Raw genomic sequence first — 21,542 nt, forward strand, 5'->3', positions numbered from 1 at the left:
CGTCATTTCTTTGTGGGTCGCCACGTGTCAATGCCAAATTTTGGGTATAAAATTCAATAATTAAATCACTTATACAATGTTATTAAATGATCAAACTTTAAATAAAAGGTCTTTTATAATGTAATTAAATAATATAATGCATAGGCATATATTAGGGTGACCCTCAAGGTCGCGTAGAGTCACCTAGACCACAACTTTTTTATGCACATGTATTAGAATCACAACAAACCCGACTTGGTGCCATTTTATTGACTGTTTCACTAACCAACTTATGAGTAAATTCAATTTCATACAAATTTCGATCGACGTCTATTTTTTCGTAGACTTTATGCACTCATTCAATAATTAAATGGTGAAATTGGACTTTTATAATGTAATTCAATAATGCAAGCACTTATATAGTGCTATTAATTGGCCAAATTATCAACATTGAAATCTAATTCGATAAGTAAATCATTTATACAATATTATTAAATGATCAAACTATTAATAAAATATCTTTTATAATGTAATTCAATGATTAAATTAATTATAATAACACTTTATAATATTAAGAGACCTTGAAATTGTATTAAGAGACCATGCAATTGCACTAAGAGAACATAAAGGTCGCATTAGATCATTTAGACCTAAATTATAAGAGACCATCAAATTACACTAAGAAACCCTCAGGGTCGCGTAGAGTCGCCTAGACTAGTATTGGGACACAATAAAAAATGCACTAATATGAGATAAATCTCAACAAAATTTGCATAGATTTAAACAAGGAACTTGATACATAGTATTTACAAAACCACATGATAATAATAATAATAATAATAATAATAATAATAATAATAATAATAATAATAAAACATATAAGTTGTGCTTCAAACATCTTATGACGCATGTCAACTTGGACACTTTCTCGCATTATATCCTCATTGCCCACATGCTCCAAAATTATATTGTCATGTAGAAACTTCACATTGGAAAGGTACGTAGTTAAAACATACAAAGTGGCTCTAAGAGACCCCATTTGATCCTATGATTTAGATATGATCGTTCAATGCAATTTGATCACTACTGAAAATTGCAAGTTGCACAAGATCACTTATTGGCAGGCTGTCTTCAACCTCAAGTTGAACTTATTTTCACACCAGATTTTTTTTCAGCACAAAAAAATATTTATGCTAAATATAGTTATATAACTCTAAATAATGAATATCCAATTATTAAAAATGAGATTCAAGTAAATTACTAACATTTACAACTGTTGAATGGAAATTTTCCTTTCTCTTTAATGGTGGTTTCTTGATCATTATAGCAACTGAATAAAATTTATTAGTGTAGCAGTCAAGATGAGTGACATCATAAAAATTCAACAGAAATAAGGAAACGTGAATATCATTGAAGAAGAGAAGTTGAGGAGAGTGGAGGCGCACTCAGGTTCAAGAAAGCATGAGTATTTCTCTCTCCAAAGTTTTTTGTTTATTTTCAATCTAATTCTGCCCAAATTAATGTTAATTAAGTGAGTTTTCATTAAGTTTTATTGTTAATTAAAAAAAAGCCATTTTGCTAATAAATGCTTTTGAAAAGCTATTTCCCTTATTAAAGTTTTGTTTTTACAAAACACTCACGGCTCCTCTCTGTCCACCATTTTATGAGTTTAAATAAGATGTCCTGTTTCTGATCAAAATAAATAAATAAATAAAAGTTGCAACAAGTTTCTTACTCATTAATTGTGCAGTCTTGGAGTAAATCTTACAGAGTATGTGTAGTGGATCGATCACATATTACCATATTATAATTACCACGCTATAAAATATCACAATCACAAAAAATGTGGTGCAAAACTATTAAGCAATTGTGTATATATAAGAATATTTTTAGTACTATATATATAAGAGTTGTTTAATGTGTATTTTTTTCCATGTAAATAAGAAGTAATATTGGTATGCAGTGCAATAGTACACGGGCACATGTAACAACATTTATCTATCATTACAAAGACTAAAGCGATGTCTGGCACCCACCATAAATAGAGATGTCAGTGCAGAGGTGTTGTGTGCGATGGTAGTTTATTTTCTTGTTTGTTCTGTTTGAACCTTTTGATTGTGTTTTGCTTATTTTATTGATTATCCTGCATTGCTTATTGTTTTCTGTTATTTGTTAGTTGATCGAGGTTGCTTGCATGGAAGTGATGTTAGAATTTTTTATATGGACTTTACATAATCATGTGACTCACTTAAGTGCCAGCATGTATGAAAAATTATGTATTTATATGCATAGTGCAGTGCTTATTGTTTATTTAAGACCATAATGGTATGGTACTTACTACATTTGAGGCACATGATGCACCTATCTTAATTACTAACCAACCCATTGGGTTAGAATCCACACTAGACCATGATACCATTTTGGATAGCATTGTTACGTGTATAAGACACATTTTGTGTAGTCTATTTATTAAGACTACTTGGCTGCCATATGTGTGGTTGAAGTGTTTTTGGTATCATCTCTGAGATGAGGTTGTGGGTGTGTTGATTGGTGAGTATCCATGTTCCCTTCCCCTCTTGGTTCGCTTTTGGTTTTGTTGTTTGCATAAAGTGGAGTGCTCCCAAGCATGCCTAATGCTCATAAATGAAGAGGTATGTATCTAGTTCAAAGCTCCATTGATATACTTCAAGTTTTTGTGATAAGTTTGATGATGATTGATGATCTTTATTGATTGTTTTGCTCATTAGCATAAATTAAAATCTATCAAGTGCCTCTTTCCTTTCCTTGTTTTCTGAATCTGTTTTGATCATGAATGAATATGTGTTTCCTTGCTTCACTTAAGAAAAAAAAAGTTTTCTTTAGTTGATGAAAAAAACTCGAGGATTGTTCAAAAATTAGTTGTATACTGTAATTCTTGGAGGATCGATTATATGTTTTTTAACTGTTTCTATAGATATATGATTAAATTACATACATGTGTGTGCTGTGAGTGTACTTGCTCTTGAAACTATAGAACTTGATTTTTGAAGAGATATTTACATAATACACTTTTTATATCCCAAAAATTTCTTTTTTACGGTTATGCGGATATTTTTTTGTTTATACTGTTCCGGTATTTTTTAGTTCATTTTTACGGTGCCATCAAAGCTTCAAAACAAAGTTAATATGACATTAATCTCTCTTCCAGCTTTTTACCTGTGTTTCGTATCCTTTCTCAAGTGAGCTAATAAATGTATGTGCATGTGCTATCTTAGCAGCCTCTTCAATTTGATCAAATGTAGCATCCCGCCCATAGGCAATATTATCTCTCATGCTCAAACTAAGTAAAGTGGGCTCCTGCGTGACTAGTCCTATCTGGTTTCTAAGCCATTCCAATTTCAAGTTTTTTCTATTTTCTCCATCCAAAAGTACTTCCCCTGCACCAAAAAAGAAAAAAAGGATTGATGTGTGCAAGCAGAAATTTATCTCTAAAGGTCTTGGCTGAATCTTAAAAAATTTAAGGCCACAAATAAACATCATACCTAATGTAGGATCATAAAACTGCTCCATAAGTGGGATGATACTGCTTTTTCCAGATCCATTTCTGCCAACAAGTGCCACTGCCTTCTTAGCAAGTACAGTGAGGTAAAAACCACTCAAAATAGGGATGTCGGGACGAGAAAGATAACTGAAATATACATTCCGAAACACAATGTTTCCTTGAACAGATGGAAGAGTAGTTCCCTCTTGATTAACAGTAGAGGATGACCGACTAATCATCTCATAAAGTCTATAAGCAGCGATTCTCCCTTGATCAAATGAATAGAAGTTTGTCGCTGCTTGATTCAACCCACTACAGATAGGAAGAAAACAATGCACAAAAAAACATCAGAAACAGTGATTGTGCTCACGTGAATAAAAGCTTACAAGGGAAAAGAAGGAGATGCTTACAGGCCACTTAAAATTACATATGTTTGAATTAACTTACATATGACTAACGAGATGAGTTTTGAATATAGTTCTTCCTTGTCCTATTTAAAACTCCTAATGAAACTTGTAGAAAAACAATTCACAACCATAGCAGTAATCTTATTCATTTATATATTTGTATAAAAAAATTCTACTTTATTTTCAACGGAGACTGGTGAGCTTGAAGGAGTACATGGTTGCGTGTGATTTTTTTTTTTTAGTTCTCCAACAAGTGGGTATATACGGTTATGTTATCTTGTAGCTGCATGAGCGAGAAGGGCTAGTGTTTTAGTGTCTTGCGCCATAAGTTCTTTGACTAGAAATATTGTATGATGATTAGTAGATGAACATGCTAGAGCTTTGAAGTCACATAAATCCAAAATTTTGTTGATTATATATATATAAATATATATAATATGAAAGTCATGAGCTATAAAAATTTTTGTCGTCTTTTTCTATGATGAGATATTATTATTATTATTATTATTATTTATTTGTATTTGATATTGTAGAATGGATTTTAGTAAGACAATGTATAATATTTATAGTAAGTGGTATTTTTAATTTATGGTAATATGTATTTGATTAATATTGTTTCATAAATTATCTAAATATGTACCCCAAAATATTGTTTTTGTGTAGTTTTTTAATTTATGTTCGGTTGATCTAATGTATAACACACACAAATTTATATAGGATTAATTACATATAACACCGTAATTTAAAAAAAAAAAAATTTATACGGTATATTAAATTACTCACAAAATTACGGTTCTTTCCAAGGGTATATATTCTTACCCTTGTAATTTCAATTATGTATTTATATTTATACTCACACGCTTTCACAATAAGAGATAATATATATAAATTATTCTCTCTCACTTATTACAGATTTGTACGTGTTAAATTTTTTTTTTTGTCTTTTTGTGTCCATTTTTAATGAAAATTCAAGCTTAACAAATAATATAATAATAAAAGTGATAATATCATAGCTACTATCTTCAATAAAGTAGATTAATTTATTTTTATTTAAAAAGAATGTATTTATTAATATTAAAATAAATATTTATACAAGTTACAATATGTTGTTAATTAAAATTAATATTAATAACTATATGTTACAATATACAGTTAAAGATAATCACAATATTATTATTCTTTATAAAAATATTATATATATTTTTTAAATCATAGCTAGTCAAGTCTCAACACTCAATGTTAAACCAAAATCATAATATAATCCAAGTTTCAAGTTTTGTTACAAAAATATATTTAAAGTTAAAAAATTAGTTTTGTAAATCTTTGTAATAATCATGTTAAATAAATTTATAAATATTTATGTAAATGTGAGTTACAAAAATAAACTTTTTAGTTGTGAAATTAGTTTTGTAAATTGTTGTTACAAAAATGTAAAACTTGTTTTAAGAAAATATTGTTTTTCACCACTACATTCAATAAAGTGTTTTATAAATTGTACGCCCTGATTTTCCAACGGGCTATTAGCGAGCTGAGATACGGCCTAAACTATATCAGCCACGTGGATCCCCCATGACCGGAGCTGTTGTCGTCAGGTCCTACCTCGTTAGCTCGGGGTATCCAAGGGTTCACGAAGATTACTTAAGGACTGAGTCTGGACTCTGAAGGCCACATGTCGAGGGAAGCATCCAGCTCGTGGTACGAGCTGGAGTTGGAGGCTTTGAACTTTTGTAAAGTCAACCACGCAAGGTAAACGTGCATATATCAGACATCGCGTGTCTGATATATCCCTGACTTCTCGGACACGCAACATGAACGTGCGTATTTTGGCACCCACGACTGGGTTGGGTCGTGCGGCCCATTATCCCCCTTACCTATTGATTAGACCACACTTCATGTGTCAGGTTTTAGGAATTAATCATGAATGTCACAGAAGTGACATGATAGGTAAGAAGGTCACGGGATGACCTTCTTACCAACTCCCAGGTGCCCTCTCCTATAAATATGGAGACCGTGGGAGTTGCAAATGGTTGGATTCTATTGTGTAAGGAAATACTCTGTAAAAGAATACCAAGCATATAGCAATAATATTGACTGGTGGAGTAGAATGATTTTAACCTTTGAACCACCTAAAAAACGTAATTGTGTCACCAGTCCATCTCCAAAAGATCATTCATCTGTTTCGGTTCATAGTTAAGCACTAATCCCTTCCTCTTATTTTCTTAATTACCTGTTGGCGAAGAATCGCGTCAACATAAATAATGAATATCTTAAATTTGTATTTTTAAGTTGTATAGCATAAATATGACGATTCATGTAATTTTTTTGGTACAATATTGTAATAATATAGAAAAATATAATATTTTTATGTATATTTTGTTTATGATTTCTTAACTATAAAATATTTTCGTAAATATTAGTTACAAAAATATCTTTCTTAGTTGTTGTTGACACGGTTCTTCGCCAACAGGTAATTTAAGAAAGGAAGAGAAAGGGGATTAGTGCTAATAATGAACCGAAACAGATATATGATCTTAGGAAATGGAAAGGTGACTCAAGACACGGTTTTTAAGTGGTTCAAAGGTTAAAATCCTTCTACTCCACTAGTCAATATTATTGCTCTATTCTGGGTGTATCATTACAGGATATTTCTTACAAGAGATAATCCAACCCCTATCAACACCCAGGGTCTCCATATTTATAGGAGAAGGCACCTGGGAGTTGGTAAGAAGGTCATCCCGTGACCTTCTTACCTATCATATCAACTCTGTGACATTCATGATTAATTCCTAAACCTGACACATAAGTGTGGTCAAATCAATAGGTAAGGAGATAATGGGCCGCACGGCCCAACCCAGTCGTGGGTGTCTGAATACGCACGTTCCTGCTGCGTGTCCGAGAAGTCAAGGGCATATCAGACACATGCACTCTGATATATGCACGTTTACCTTGCGTGTGTTGACTTTACAAAGGGTCACAGCCTCCATGCCCAGCTCGTGCCACGAGCTGGATACTTAACTCGACCTTCGGCCTCCAGAGTCCGGGCTCAAGTCTTGGGCAATCATGGTGAACCCTTGGATTTCCTCGAGCTAAGGAGGTACGACCTTATGACAGAAGCTCCGGTCTTGGGGATGTCCACGAGATAATCATGATTAGGCCGCAGCTCAGCTCGCTAATCAGCCCGTGGGAAAATCAGGGCGTACATTTGCCCCCAAGCCCCTGCTCGTGGCATACGACGTCGTATAAGGCCACAGTAGGGACTTTTAGGCTCCCCCACGAACTCTTCATATTCCACACTTTACGCAGGCGCCTGATACGTGGAACATCATGGTTGGTGACGGTACGTCTTCCGAGAACCGCATTTAATGGCCTAGCCTATGCCCAGCCGTCGTTTCGTATTTCGAGTGGAGGGCCTTGGATCCCACGTCAGGGCCATCCAACAGCCCTCTATACGTGACCCTTCACGTATATAAAAGGGGTGGCCACCCCAAGCATGGACCACCCTTTCTTTTGAAATTCCTCAAGAATTCTCTCCTTCTTCTCTCTTCATCTCAGAAGAAAAACCCTCTTCTCTTCTCTTCAGCGTTCAAGAAGCTCAGACGTAAGGATTTCTTCAAAGCTTTGGAAGCCAATACTCCGACGAAGCTTTCACCTAGGCGACACCTTCATCCACCTCCCAGCCAAACACTGTAAGTTTCCTAACCATGTGTGTTTTGAAAATATATTTCACTGTAGCTTAGGTAAATCTTTTATTGTAGCCGCATGCAAGGGTTTACTGGGTTTTGTGGATACGGAGGGTGAAAGCCTTTTAGGTTAGGGTATTTTTGCTGTAGGAAATCACTTAAGAGTATGGTTTACAGGATGCTTTTTCTGGGGACACTTTCTGGGTAGGATTTTTGACATATTTTGGGTGCAAAACCGGGTAGCTTAGGGGACACGCCTCACAGGCGGTTTTGCCTTCCTTGCCTATCGAATTCCTGACTCTCCTGACACACGAATTCCGAGTAATTTGGGATCTGTTGGGAGCACAGGCGCGTGTTCATTGAACCGCGTGGTCCCACTCTCCACGGGCTGGGCTTATCTCAGCTCGTGCAAATAACATTTGATTTTTCCTCACGCTTGGGTCGCCTTTTCTGAAATATTTTCTCTTGTTCGTTAGGCGACCAGATGGCACCAAAAAGGAACGCTCCCAAGAAGACCGTCTCAGCCTCACAGCAAGACAAAGGAAAGGCGATGATGCCGGACTCCCCCATCCCTAACTTTGGGCCGGCGGTGGAGCAGGAGGTCGAGGTCGCCCCCGATGCCTTCTTTGAGGCGGAGAGGATCGTCTCAAAGGTCACCGACCAGGCGAAGATCAACAAAATCTTTCTCTCCCATAACGTCGCCCTGGGGAGAACATCTATGGTGGCCCGACCTCCCGCGGAAGGCGAGCGGAGCTGCGCGTCGCTCGACGAGGTATTCGCGGCTTGGAGCGGCAAGCATTTCAAGGCGGGGGCATTCCTCCCGCTGGACCAGTATTTCGCGGACTTCCTCAATTATGTGAGGTTGGCACCATTTCAGCTCCCCCCAACTCTTATCGGTTGTTGGCGGGGTTGAGATATTTATTTTTGAAGCATGACTGGGAGGTCCCCACTCCAGTGGACATTTTATACTTTTTCTGCCTCAAGGCCAGCCCGGATCAGCGGGGGCGAGGTGACGGGTTTGACTACTTAACCCGATTCCCCAATACGGCTGCGGTCATCGAGCTGCCCAGCCACCCCAACGACTTTAAGGATCAATTCTTCATGTCGACGGGGTTCAGGAATTGCGAGCTCCATTACTTCAATCGTCCTCGTAAGTGTTTTTCATCCTTAGCTTGTAAGTTAAGTGTCGTTTTAGCTCCTCCCGTACCTCTTTCTGACTTAGACTAATTCTGCAGCTATCTTCGCGAGGACGGAGAAATCTGTGACCCTTGGGGCCCAATACGAGAGGCTGGCGGGCTTGCCCCCCAGCGAGAAAGATTACCGCGTGCTCGTAACAGACGAGACGATGATAGCCTGCAAGCTGATTTTCCCAAATCAGAATTTAAACCTCAGGAGGCCCCGGGGGCTTCCCCCAGCTCGTGACACCCGACCCATCATCGTGGAGGAGGTCGCAGGAGATGAAGATGAGGAGGACGAGGGCGACAAAGTTCCCCTCGTGAGGAATAGGAAGCGGGCTTTGGAGGCCGTCCCGGGGACGGGCGAGGAGAGGATCCAATCCGGAGCAGCCGAGGGTCCTTCTGGCCAAGGTAACCCTTACATGTTTAGGAGTCTAGATAGGGCCACAGCAGACCCCCAGCTGGCTAGGTTCAATCCTAGGCAGCTCGTCCATCGTCACCGAAGTGATCCGAACCTGAACACAATCCTGCTCCATTGTGTCGACCGGCTTGTGCTGGACTACCAAGATAGCCGGCCTAGGGGTACCGTAGTAGTAGATAACACCCTAGCCTTTAGGTCGATCCTATTCGAGGAGTATGGGACCAACCTTCGGACATGGCCATCACTCCGGAGGGGTGCCGTAGCTCCGGGGCTTAGGCAATACGTAGAGGAATCTAGCCCTGAGTCAGCCTCAGAGCCAGAACCTGCGCTAGTTCAGGAAGTAATCGACTTAGATTCTTCTTCGAGCTCGGGGGGTAGGATTCCCATAGTATTCATATACTTTTTATCTTTACCCCTTTGTTTTTGTATCTGTATGGTTGCTAACTCGTACTAACCATGTTTTTGTTTTGACAGAAGAGATGTCTCAGCCCGAGGAGAGCCTGCGAGGTGCGGTCTTCGGGGGGAACCCCTCAGCTGGGCCAAAAATGAAAAGGCTCCGGACGTCCAAGAACGCCGCTGGGGTCCCCACTAAGTCTCCGGCAAAGGAGAAGGAGCAAACCCCGGCTGCCCAGGTCGCGGGAGCGATTCTTCCTGCTGCAGGGGGAAGCAACATGCCTCCACCCCCTCCGCAAGCTCCAGCCGCCACCCGGGACGTAGGAACGGAGCTCGGGGCTTCGGCGGTTGTACCCTCCGATGTACGCATCCCTGTCAATCCCCAGGACTTGGAGAAGATCCCCGAGGCCTTCCGGGGAACAGTGTATGAGTCGGCGAACTACGCCGCCAGCCACATATACAGGTTCACCGAGAAGGAGCTCCGGGCCATCGAGACACTGAGCCCGGTGGGTGTGCTGGAGTCTTCATTGGGCATGGCCATGACGGTAAGCTAACTTACTTTTTTGCGGTTTTTATCATTACACTTTGCTCTACTTTTCCTTCCCTTTTTTCTAAGGCAATTGTCTTTTCAACTTCGCAGAGAGCCGTTGCCCTTCACCGGAGCATTGTCAGGACCAAAACTCAGCTCGAGGACATGAGGAGCGAGCACCAGACTACCCTGCAGGCAGCCAAGGATGCCTTGGCGGCCTCGCAAGTCGAGTTGGAAAAAACCCACTCGAACGTCCAAGAGCTCGAGGCCTCTCTCGCCACCTCGCGGACAGACCTAGATGCCGCGAAGACTGAGGTCCAGGTCGCCCAGGCTGCCCAAGAGGCCAAGCGGACAACTTCGGAAAAGTCCATGGAAGATCTGTTCTACCATTGCTGGGTCTACAATCCAGATGCATAATTCTCCTTCATGTCAGCGAGCCTCTGGGAGCGCTTGCTGGTGAAGTTCCAAGCTCGCCTTGATAAAGAGGCGCCCTCGGAGACCGGGGATGGTGCTGGTGCAGCTGAGCAAGGCGAGACGACGACCTCCAAGGGGCCACCTGGTGGAGCTTAGGGGGTTTCTTCTCTTGTGCCCTTCAATATTTTTAAATACTTTTTATGTAACCTTTGCATGAGGTGCTTTCACCTCGAGACAATTTGATTTAACGCTTTTAATTGATCCTCTTCCTTGCCTTTACGCATTTTGGTTACAACCTTTTTTTTTAAAAAGCTTAGTTCGCGTTAACTTTTAACCATATCTCGAGCTCTTTAGGAAGAACAACGATCAATAGATTTAAATCAACTTCTAAGTTTTATGACCCGGTTAGGACCAGGAACTTAATTTGAAAACTTAGTTCTTGTTAACTTTTATCCATATCTCGAGCTCTTTAGGAAGAACAACGATCAATAGATTTAAATCAACTTCTAAGTTTTATGACCCGGTTCGGACCAGGAACTTAATTTGAAAACTTAGTTCTTGTTAACTTTTATCCATATCTCGAGCTCTTTAAGAAGAACAATGATCAATAGATTTAAATCAACTTCTAAGTTTTATGACCCGGTTTGGACCAGGAACTTAATTTGAAAACTTAGTTCGTGTTAACTTTTATCCATATCTCGAGCTCTTTAAGAAGAACAACGATCAATAGATTTAAATCAACTTCTAAGTTTTATGACCCGGTTAGGACCAGGAACTTAATTTGAAAACTTAGTTCGTGTTAACTTTTATCCATATCTTGAGCTCTTTAAGAAGAACAACGATCAATAGATTTAAATCAACTTCTAAGTTTTATGACCCGGTTAGGACTAGGAACTTAATTTGAAAACTTAGTTCGTGTTAACTTTTATCCATATCTCGAGCTCTTTAAGAAGAACCATGATCAAATAGATTTAAATCAACTTCTAAGTTTTATGACCCGGTTAGGATTAGGAACTTAATTTGAAAACTTAGTTCGTGTTAACTTTTATCCATATCTCGAGCTCTTTAAGAAGAACCACGATCAAATAGATTTAAATCAACTTCTAAGTTTTATGACCCAGTTATATCCAGGATAGGACTTAGTTAGCGTTTAATCCTTATCAATATCTCGCGTTTTTTAAGAAAAACAACGGTCAATCGATATGAATCAACTTCTAAGTCATTAAGGAGACCTGGTTATATCCAGGCACCATATGCCCCCCAAGTAACTGGGAAAGGGTCTTTCATGGTTACTTTAGATTACACTTGCAAACATGTACAAAAAGCTAATTCTCATTCATACATAAAAAGTGGCCTTCCAAGCCTTACAAGTGAATCATTGATAATATTTCTTTAAGTGGATGGCGTTCCAATTCCGCGGGACCGCCCCTCCATCAAGTCGAGCTAACTTATAAGTTCCTTCCTTAATGATTTCGATGACCTGGTATGGTCCTTCCCAGTTTGGTCCCAAAACTCCCTCTTTGGGATCTTTCCCGGCCAGGAAAACTCTCCTTAGGACCAGGTCGCCAACGCTGAAGGCGCGCTTTTTGACTTTGGAGTTGAAATAGCGAGTGATCTTTTGCTGATAGTGGGCGAGCTGGAGTTGCGAATCTTCTCGCCTTTCATCAACTAGATCGAGGGAATTGCACAGGAGCTCGTGGTTTCGATCTTGGTCGTAAGATTGGACTCTATGCGAAAGCACCTTAATTTCCACGGGGAGGACTACCTCACTCCCAAAGGTTAGGGAAAAGGGAGTATGACCCGTAGAAGTCCGATGCGAGGTCCGGTATGCCCATAGGACCTGGGGGAGCTGTTCTGGCCAGACCCCCTTTGCTTCGTCTAATCTCTTCTTGAGGCTCGCCTTTAGGGTCTTGTTGACAGCTTTGACCTAGCCATTCGCCTGAGGATAGGTGTAACGCCCTGGTTACCCCAGAACAGTTACGGTGAACGGTGAACCAGAAATTTGACCCGCTACCCGAGTCCTTTGGTTAAAAACGTGATCTAAGTGTTAATATCAGGTTAAGGTGAAAAACCAGCAAAAAGGAAAGGGTACATTTCATTAAGTAAATAAATTGCTCATGAGCCTTTCAAAATGTTTACAAGTAGTTCGTAATACAAAAGAGTCGCTATAGTTCCAAATTTACAATCCCCGCCGGCCTAAGCGGCAAAAATAGGGTAAACCCCTAGTCCTTCTGAGAACTCCTTGACCGTGGCGGTCAAGTGGCCCTGTATGTACACAACATCGCCCAAGCTCTCCACTCAGGGCTGGTTAAGCTTTTCCTTCCCTTTACCTGCACCACATAGCACCCATGAGCCAAGGCCCAGCAAGAAAACACAATAAGACATGATATAATATCAAAAACGATCATAATAACCGTTGACAATAGCCAAAAGTCACAATAATGAGCATCGCTCCTTCTAGCCATGTGATGATAGGGTCACCAGGGCTTAACTGATAAGTGATTCTATATGTTCGACCAGGATAGGTGCATGGTGATTAGTCACCATCATAACCTTCCTCACGACTCTAGAGTCGAAGCTATGGACAACGTCTCTTAGCCACGTGACTAACGGTCACCGGGGTCATATACCTTGGCTATAGACATCTGGTCATAGACCAGGCAAGCGCTTATAAGTTCTTCGACCTTAGGGCCGGTCCCGCATTAATGCCATAGAGCCATTCAATGCGTAATCATCGACTTTAGAGTCGGTCCCTGACTAGTCAGTGTCTCAAACAGGTAATCAACATTCATTAGGATTTAATATGCAATCCACGTCCACATATATCAACCAACATGCTTTAATATCAAACCATGCATGTCATATCCCTATACAGGGTGCAGTTGTACTCATACTCCGTTTTCTTACCTCAAGTTCGAGCGAGAAGTATGAGAAAGACGACCCCTGAGAACGATCGATCTTTTAGTTCCTTAGCGGTTACCTAATCACAACCAATTATGACCTCCATTAATGAGAATCCACAATAATAGGGTCTTAACCTAAGCACCACCCTCGGGACCTCGAAACATGCCCACACGGTGAGTAGATTCGATCCCGGGCCTTAAGGATTGAAACCCCAAGTCAAAAACCCTTAAAAACACTCAAAACGGGACTTAGAAGGAACAGGGTAGCGCTACAGCGCTCAACCCCTAGCGCCACAACGCTCTACTCAGAACCTCCCAAGTGCTAGAAAGCCTCCTGAGGAGCGCTATAGCGCCCTAGGGTGGGCGCTGTAGCGCTACCTCCAGGCCCAAATACCCCTGAACCGACCTTCTTCAACTTCCTCGATTCTAACTCGATTTCCAAGCTTCCAAAGCCTATTCTTGATGCCAAAAGAACCCAAAAACCATCCCAACACACCCCAAACATCACAAGCATGGGAACCCTAGCCAAAACTCCCAACAAAACCATGAATTCACCCTAAACATCTCAGCTGCAAAATAAAACCAGAACAAGGCAAACCAGAGAAAACCATGGTTAGAAACTTACCCAAGGCTCGGCTTATGATGGTCTTCAATGGTGGAACACACTCCCAAACTCCCAAGGCTTGCTTCCCAAGCTTGAATCCTCAAAATTGGTTCAGAAACCACAAAGAAAAATGAAGAAAAGAAGGTACGGGAGAACTCCTCTTGCATACTCTGTTTTTCCACTACCTTCTTCAGCCATCAAGAGTTATATCTATCCTAGGGGTGAAATGTCCATTTTACCCCTAGGTCATTAAATACTTTCTAAAGGCTCCCAAGGGAAAATTTGGTACTTTCCTCCTAACTCGTTAATCATAATTAACGCTCTCCAATTCCCGCTATTCTCAATAATCTCAAACACCAATAATTCACAACCCGTTACCCTTTATCTCCCGGTAACGCTCTAATCATCAAAATCACCCCGAGACTCAACCCAAGTCCCAACACTTATACTTGTTGTGACTAAACCGCTAATCAATGTTCTACGATTGTCTCATGTCGAACAGCTTGAACAAACCCACATCATAATGTGGTCTCAACATATATCACCGACATGCATACAATTAACATTATATTATAATATAATTCTCATAAACATGCATAAACACATTTAATGGCATGATTAAGCAATTATGGCCCTCCCAGCCTACAAATCCAGCCGTTAAACCACATTAGGGAATCCGGGGCATTACAATAGGCCACGGAGGAGAAACTTTTCACAATTCCGTGCCTTTCACAAAACTCGGTGAACAGGTCGCTGTCGAACTGAGTGCCGTTATCAGAAACGATCTTCTTGGGCAGGCCGAATCGACAGATAATGTTTTTAACCACGAAGTCAAGCACTTTCTTGGAAGTTATCGTCGCCAAGGGTTCTACCTCAGCTCACTTTGTAAAGTAGTTGATGGCCACCACGGCGTAGCGGACCCCGCCCTTTCCAGTGGGGAGGGCGCCAACCAAGTCTATCCCCCAAACAGCAAACGGCCATGGGGACGAGATCATCTTTAGCTCGACTGGAGGAGCTCGGGCAACTGCGGCGAACCGCTGACATTTGTCGCACTTCTTCACTTATGAGATCGAGTCCTTGGACAGAGTTGGCCAGTAATATCCTTGCCTTAGGACCTTTAAGGCCAAGCTTTGCCCCCCAGTGTGGTCTCTGCAAAATCCTTCGTGCACTTCCTGTAGGATGGCCTTTGCTTCGCCTGGAAGAACACATCGGAGGAGAGGTAGGGAGTGCCCACATCGGTACAACACCCCATCAACTATCGTATACCTAGGAGCTTGGTACAGGACTCGCCGTGCATCGTTACATCCTTCAGGCAGCTTGCCTTTGGCGAGATATTCAAGGATGGGGGTCATCCAGGTCAGTCTGGCATCGATCATCTTGACCTCCGTCCTGACATCTTCTACGCTTGGTTTCTCCAAGAATTCGACTGGTACCAGCCCCAAGGTCTCCGTTTCCCCAGAGGTGGCGAGCTTGGCAAGAGCATCTGCGTTAGCATTCTGCTCCCGAGGTATCTGGTCGATCGAGCCTCGCTCAAACGCGGACAGCTCAACTTTTACCTTCGCCAGATAGGCGGCCATCTTGGGTCCCCGTGCTTGATATTCGCCCAGGACCTGGTTTACCATGAGCTGGGAGTCACTGAAGCACTGGACTGAGTTCGCCTTCAAGTCCTGGGCTACTCTTAGCCCGGCCAGCAAAGCTTCGTATTCGGCCTCGTTGTTGGAGGCTTCGAATCCGAATCTCAGTGCCGAGTGGAATCTATGTCCCTCGGGGGATATCAAAATGATTCCAGCTCCGGAGCCGTTCTCGTTGGATGAACCATCTACAAAGACCCTCCACGAAGCCTGGGGCAAGCTGATTTGGGGTGAGTTTTCTGCGGGATCCTCCTGGAATCCCGTGCACTCTGCCATGAAATCGACCAGGGCTTGACTTTTTATAGCAGTTCGCGGAGTGTACAGAATCTCGAACTGACTGAGTTCGATTGTCCACTTTAACAAACGTCCTGATGCTTCAGGTTTTTGCAAAACCTTCCTTAAAGGTTGATCGGTCATGACGTGAATCGAGTGGGACTGGAAGTACGGCCTGAACTTTCGCGAAGCCGTGAAAAGGCAGAACGCCAATTTCTCCATCAGCGGGTATCGGGATTCAGCCCCAAGAAGTCTCTTGCTGATGTAGTAGACTGGCTTCTGAACTTGGTCCTCTTCTCGTACCAGTACGGCACTAGCTGCATCCTCAGTGACAGCCAGGTAGAGAAAAAGAGGCTCCCCTGCCTTGGGTTTGGATAGCACGGGCGGCTCAGCCAGATGTGCCTTCAGGTCGAGGAATGCACTTTCGCACTCTACTGACCATTCAAACTTCTTGTTTCCTCGGAGCAGGTTGTAGAAGGGAAAACACTTATCGGTGGACTTGGAAATAAACCGGTTGAGGGCTGCCACTCTTCCTGTCAGGCCTTGGACATCTTTTCGCGACCTGGGTGAAGGAAGCTCGAGCAATGATCTGATCTTGTCGGGGTTCGCCTCAATTCCTCGAGAATTGACTATGAACCCCAAGAATTTCCCTGATGCGACTCCAAAAGTGCATTTCTGTGGATTGAGCCTCATGCCATATTCCTGCATTATCTTAAAACATTCTTCCAGGTCAGAAACATGGTTATCGGCAGTCTTTGACTTGACTAGCATGTCATCAACGTACACTTCCATGTTTTTTCCGATCTGGTCTGTGAACATTCTATTTACTAGCCTTTGGTAGGTAGCTCCGGCGTTCCTCAGACCGAACGACATGACCTTGTAACAATAGACGTTAGTCGGGGTCATGAAGCTGGTGTGTTCCTGGTCCGCCGGATTTATCGCGATCTGATTGTAGCCCGAGTACGCGTCCATAAAGGACATGAGCTCGTGCCCTGACGTGGCATCTACCAACTGATCAATCCTGGGCAATGGAAAGCAATCCTTGGGGCAGGCTTTATTCAGGTCGGAGAAGTCTATGCAGGTCTGCCATTTCCCGTTAGGCTTTGGAACTAGCATGGGGTTGGCGACCCAGATTAGAAACTTAGCTTCACGGATGAAGCCACATTTTTTGAGCCAGGCTACTTCTTCTTCTAGGGCTTCAGCCCGGGTTATTCCTAAACGTCTTTGCTTCTGAGACTTGGCAGGAACGCTTTTATCTAGATAAAGTGTATGCATGATGACACTCGGGCTAATTCCCACCATGTCCTCGTGGGACCAGGCAAGCACGTCCAGGTTATCCTGTAGAAACTTAGTCATCTCCGCCTTCCTCTTGATACAGAAGTTTTTCCCGAGCTTGACCTTCCGACAAGGGTTCTGTGGATCGATACTCACCTCTTCGAGCTCCTCAATCGCCTGGAGCTCGGATCTATCCTCGCCTATTCGGGGGCCAATATCCTCACTTAAGACGACATTTTCCCCCTCGGCGCTTTGAGGTTTTTCAATCTCAGGATCTGCTACGGGTTCCTGAGATTCCTCTTCACCTTGAATGGCCATTGCCAGCTGCCCGGGTTTAGATGTTCCCTTCATGGAAATGCTGAAGCATTCCCTGGCAGCGAGCTGATCGCCATGGATAGTGCAGATTCCCATCGAAGTAGGGAATTTCATCGCGAGGTGGCGAATGGACGTGACGGCCTCGAAAGCTATGAGCGTAGATCGTCCCAAAATGGCGTTGTAGGCAGCAGAGCAGTCAATGACCACGAACTCGAGGAGTTTGGAGACTGTCCGAGATCCTTCACCTAGGGTGATCACCAGCTCTATCGTCCCTATCGCTGTTGATCCTTCTCCCGAAAAACCATACAACATCATGGAGGTTGCCTTCAACTCGGCGACAGTCAAACCCATCTTCTCTAAGGTGGATCGGAATAGGAGGTTCACCGAACTCCCGTTGTCTATCAGTACCCTCCTCACTCTCTGATTGGCGAGCTAGACTGCTACGACCAGAGGATCATTGTGAGGGAACTGGACATGGCCCGCATCTTCCTCCGTAAAAATGATTGGTTGCCTCTCCAATCGCTGCTGCTTCGACTGACGCTGTTCCGGGACGAACTCCACTCCGTTATGAGCCTTTAGTTCGTTCACGTATCTCTTCTGGGCGCCTCTGCTCATGCCGGCCATGTGCAGACCTCCAGAGATGGTGGATATCTCTTCTCCTACCATAGGAGGAGGTACATCCTAGTCTACCCGAGAGCCGGGCTGACTGGCCGGGACTTCAGGGGTAGGTCGACTTGCTGGAACCCTGTTCCGTACGTATTGAGCCAAGGGGCCAGCTCGAATGAGAGTCTCGATCTCATCCTTTAGATGTCTACAATCGTCGGTATTGTGGCCAACATCGTTATGAAAACGACAAAACTTGGAAGCGTCTCTCTTCCCCTTGTGGTGCTTTAATGGCTCCGGCCTCTTCCAGGGGACTCGAGTAGAGTTGGCTAGGAAGATATTCTCCCTAGACTGGGTGAGCTCAGTATAAGTCACGAAGACAGTCTTAAACTTGTCTATGGACTTATTCTTCTTTTGACCGTGTTGGCTGCCTTCACCATTCCCCTTTCTTTTGCCTCCTCCGAGCTGGTTGTTCTGTGTGACGTTCTGGGTCGCTGCCACGACCTCCGTCCCCACTCCAGCGGTCTGTTCGGGGGCCTGGCTGGTTCCCACAGCTGAGGCTTCGGCCTCCTCCAAGTTAAGCCATTCTTGGGCCTGTTAAGGAATTCGTTAACCGAGCTAACTCCCTTCCTTTGTATATCCTTCCAGAGATCTCCTCCAACGAGGATTCCAGTTCTCATGGCCATGAGCTTGGAGCTATCATCCGCATCTCTGCCTCGAGCAGTGACGCTCGCAAATCTGCTCAGGTAGGCCTTCAGAGTCTCACCGGGCTGCTGCCTCACGTTAGCCAGGGAGTCGGCCTGAACGCGAGCGGCCTGGGAGGCTCGGAATGCCCTTTTGAAATCTGGCGAGAAAGTCTTCCAGGAGCTGATTGACTGCTTTTCACCTTGTTTGAACCACTATCTGGCAGATCCAGTCAATGTGGAAGGGAAGATTAAATATCTCAGCTCGGGGCCAATGTTATGGGCCATCATGAGGGTGTTGAACATCCCTAGATGGTTCGATGGATCTCCAGCCCCATTGAACTTTGACAAGTGAGGCATACGGAAACCAGATGGGTATGCCATTGCTGCTATACTGAGGGTGAAGAGTTCCATCTCGTCCCCTGAATCGTACTCATCTTTTTCTTTCTCCGTCAGGAGCTTCCTCATCAGCTCCTCCATCTGAGTTAGGCATTCGAGGGTTTGGTCCTGGTGTCCTTGGTTATTCCGGGGCTGTTCAACAGCTCTGGATCCATTGTACATATTTGGTGGGTTATTGCCCCTCCTATCTTGAGATAGGTTATTTGGGGCATTCCCTCTGTTACGTACTTCGGACAGGGCCCCCCCTGAGCGAGTGTGGCTGTCTCCTCCCACCTGCTCCCCTCTATGGGAGTTGAGGCGATCTCGAAGGTCGCCTCCTCGGGTGACTCGAGGACTTTGCGAACTCAAACGCTGGCGCAGGTCTCCCCCAGAGAGATCACTCCGGCGACTGCCGGTCCAGTGGCTCCTGCTAGATAGGCTTGGAGTCCGCCTTTGGTGGTGAGGACCTGGGCTTTCCCCTGGCGCCCTGCTACGCCGGGAAGGTCCAGCTGATGGCGGATCTCTCCTGCTATTTTCGTAGGCAGGAATATCTCGAACGGGTCGAGGAGGAGACGGATACCTGATCGGAGACGGAGGATGCCTGAATGGAGAGGCGATCCTGGTTTCGTCAGGTCGGATTAGATTCGGTGGGGGCCTTTCGGCCCTGCCAACCCGCTGGTCCCGCGTCTGGCGATCTGGACGAGGCGCAGGACGGTTGTTGGGGACGGGTTGATGTTGTGAGCCCTCCCCGGATCTCCTTCGGGAATTTCTTCGAGCTCTCCTGGGCGCACTTGAGGATGGTTGGGAGCTAGGAGTTGACGTTCTGACCGAACGACTGTATTGCTGTTGTTCGGCTCTAGGCATTCCTCTGAAGTTTGCCTCTCGATGGTGTGATGAAGGACTGGATTTGGGCGTCAGAAGTCTGTCTGAACGACTACGCCTCGACCGATTACCCCGGCGAGACTTAGAAGCCTCGCCTTGCCTCTCTCCGACGTTAACGTCGGTTGTGAGAGGGGGTAGTCGGGCCAGCACATCCTTAATCTGCTGACTAGCTATTGCTAGTTGGCTCCTCAGCTAAGCATTCTCCATTTCCACCGCAGTGTAATAACATGGGTTCGGATTAGGCGGCCGAGGCGCCGAACTTTCGGTGTCGTCTTGGCCCGCTGGCTGTTTTCCTGGCCGCTGCTGGACTTCAGGAACTTGTTCACCAGAGGTGGCAGTATGATGAGCCTCCTGCCCATCATGTTGCTCTGCCTCGTTACCGTGCCTGGATCGAGTTGTCACCATAGTTGGATGTAAGCGACAGCACTGAATCGGACTTCCTCTCAATGAAAGCACCAAACTGTTGACGCGGTTCTTCGCCAACAAGTAATTTAAGAAAGGAAGAGAAAGGGATTAGTGCTAATAATGAACCGAAACAGATATATGATCTTAGGAAATGGAAAGGTTACTCAAGACACGGTTTTTAAGTGGTTCAAAGGTTAAAATCCTTCTACTCCACTAGTCAATATTATTTCTCTATTCTTGGTGTATCATTACAGGATATTTCTTACAAGAGATAATCCAACCACTATCAACTCCCAGGGTCTCCATATTTATAGGAGAAGGCACCTGGAAGTTGGTAAGAAGGTCATCCCATGACCTTCTTACCTATCATATCAACTCTGTGACATTCATGATTAATTCCTAAACCTGACACATAAGTGTGGTCAAATCAATAGGTAAGGAGATAATGCGCCGCACGGCCCAACCCAGTCGTGGGCGTCTGAATACGCATGTTCCTGCTGCGTGTCCGAGAAGTCAGGGGCATATCAGACACGTACACTTTGATATATGCACGTTTACCTTGCGTGTGTTGACTTTACGAAGGGTCACAGCCTCCATGCCCAGTTCGTGCCACGAGCTGGTTACTTAACTCGACCTTCGGCCTCCAGAGTCCGGGCTCAAGTCTTGGGCAATCTTGGCAAACCCTTGGGTTTCCTCGAGCTAAGTAGGTACGACCTTATGACGGAAGCTCCGGTCTTGGGGATGTCCATGAGATAATCATGATTAGGCCGCAGCTCAACTCGCTAATCAGCCCGTGAGAAAATCAGGGCGTACAGTTGTAAAACTAGATTTGTAAAATATTGTTACAAAAATAAAAAATTTAGTTACAAATTTGTTTGTAAGTTTTATCTACAAAAAAACAAAAAAATCTACAATTCTATAAAGGATTTTGTAAATATTATTTACAAACACGTAACAAATATTTACAAGTTTGTAACAGATATTTACTAGTTTGTAAACGTTGTTCACAAAAAATTGTATGTTACAACTTTTATTTATGATCTTGCCACTCCGTATTTACAATTTTGTCATT

At 43.5% G+C, this 21,542-nt stretch overlaps 1 protein-coding gene across 10 annotated transcripts in view; it reads left to right on the forward strand.

The window, feature by feature from the left end:
• Window positions 1-2,322: 2,322 nt before the first annotated feature.
• Window positions 2,323-21,542, forward strand: part of LOC133782758 (uncharacterized) — a 40,548-nt gene continuing 21,328 nt past the window's right edge. For 2 of the 10 annotated variants that reach the window (XR_009870702.1, XR_009870703.1), the window contains exon 1: window positions 2,376-2,630. Coding sequence is in view for 2 of the 10 variants with exons in the window: in XM_062222127.1 (XP_062078111.1) it covers window positions 9,662-10,120; window positions 10,216-10,521 (765 nt within the window). In the remaining 8 variants the exon portion in view is untranslated. Of the gene's footprint in view, window positions 2,631-3,233; window positions 4,386-9,656; window positions 10,121-10,215; window positions 10,826-21,542 lie in introns of those variants that run through there. The other 8 variants (XM_062222127.1, XR_009870705.1, XR_009870700.1 and 5 more) reach the window with 8 other exon arrangements.

This window comes from Humulus lupulus, chromosome 6 (assembly GCF_963169125.1).
Source record: "Humulus lupulus chromosome 6, drHumLupu1.1, whole genome shotgun sequence".
Classification (NCBI taxonomy): domain Eukaryota; kingdom Viridiplantae; phylum Streptophyta; class Magnoliopsida; order Rosales; family Cannabaceae; genus Humulus; species Humulus lupulus.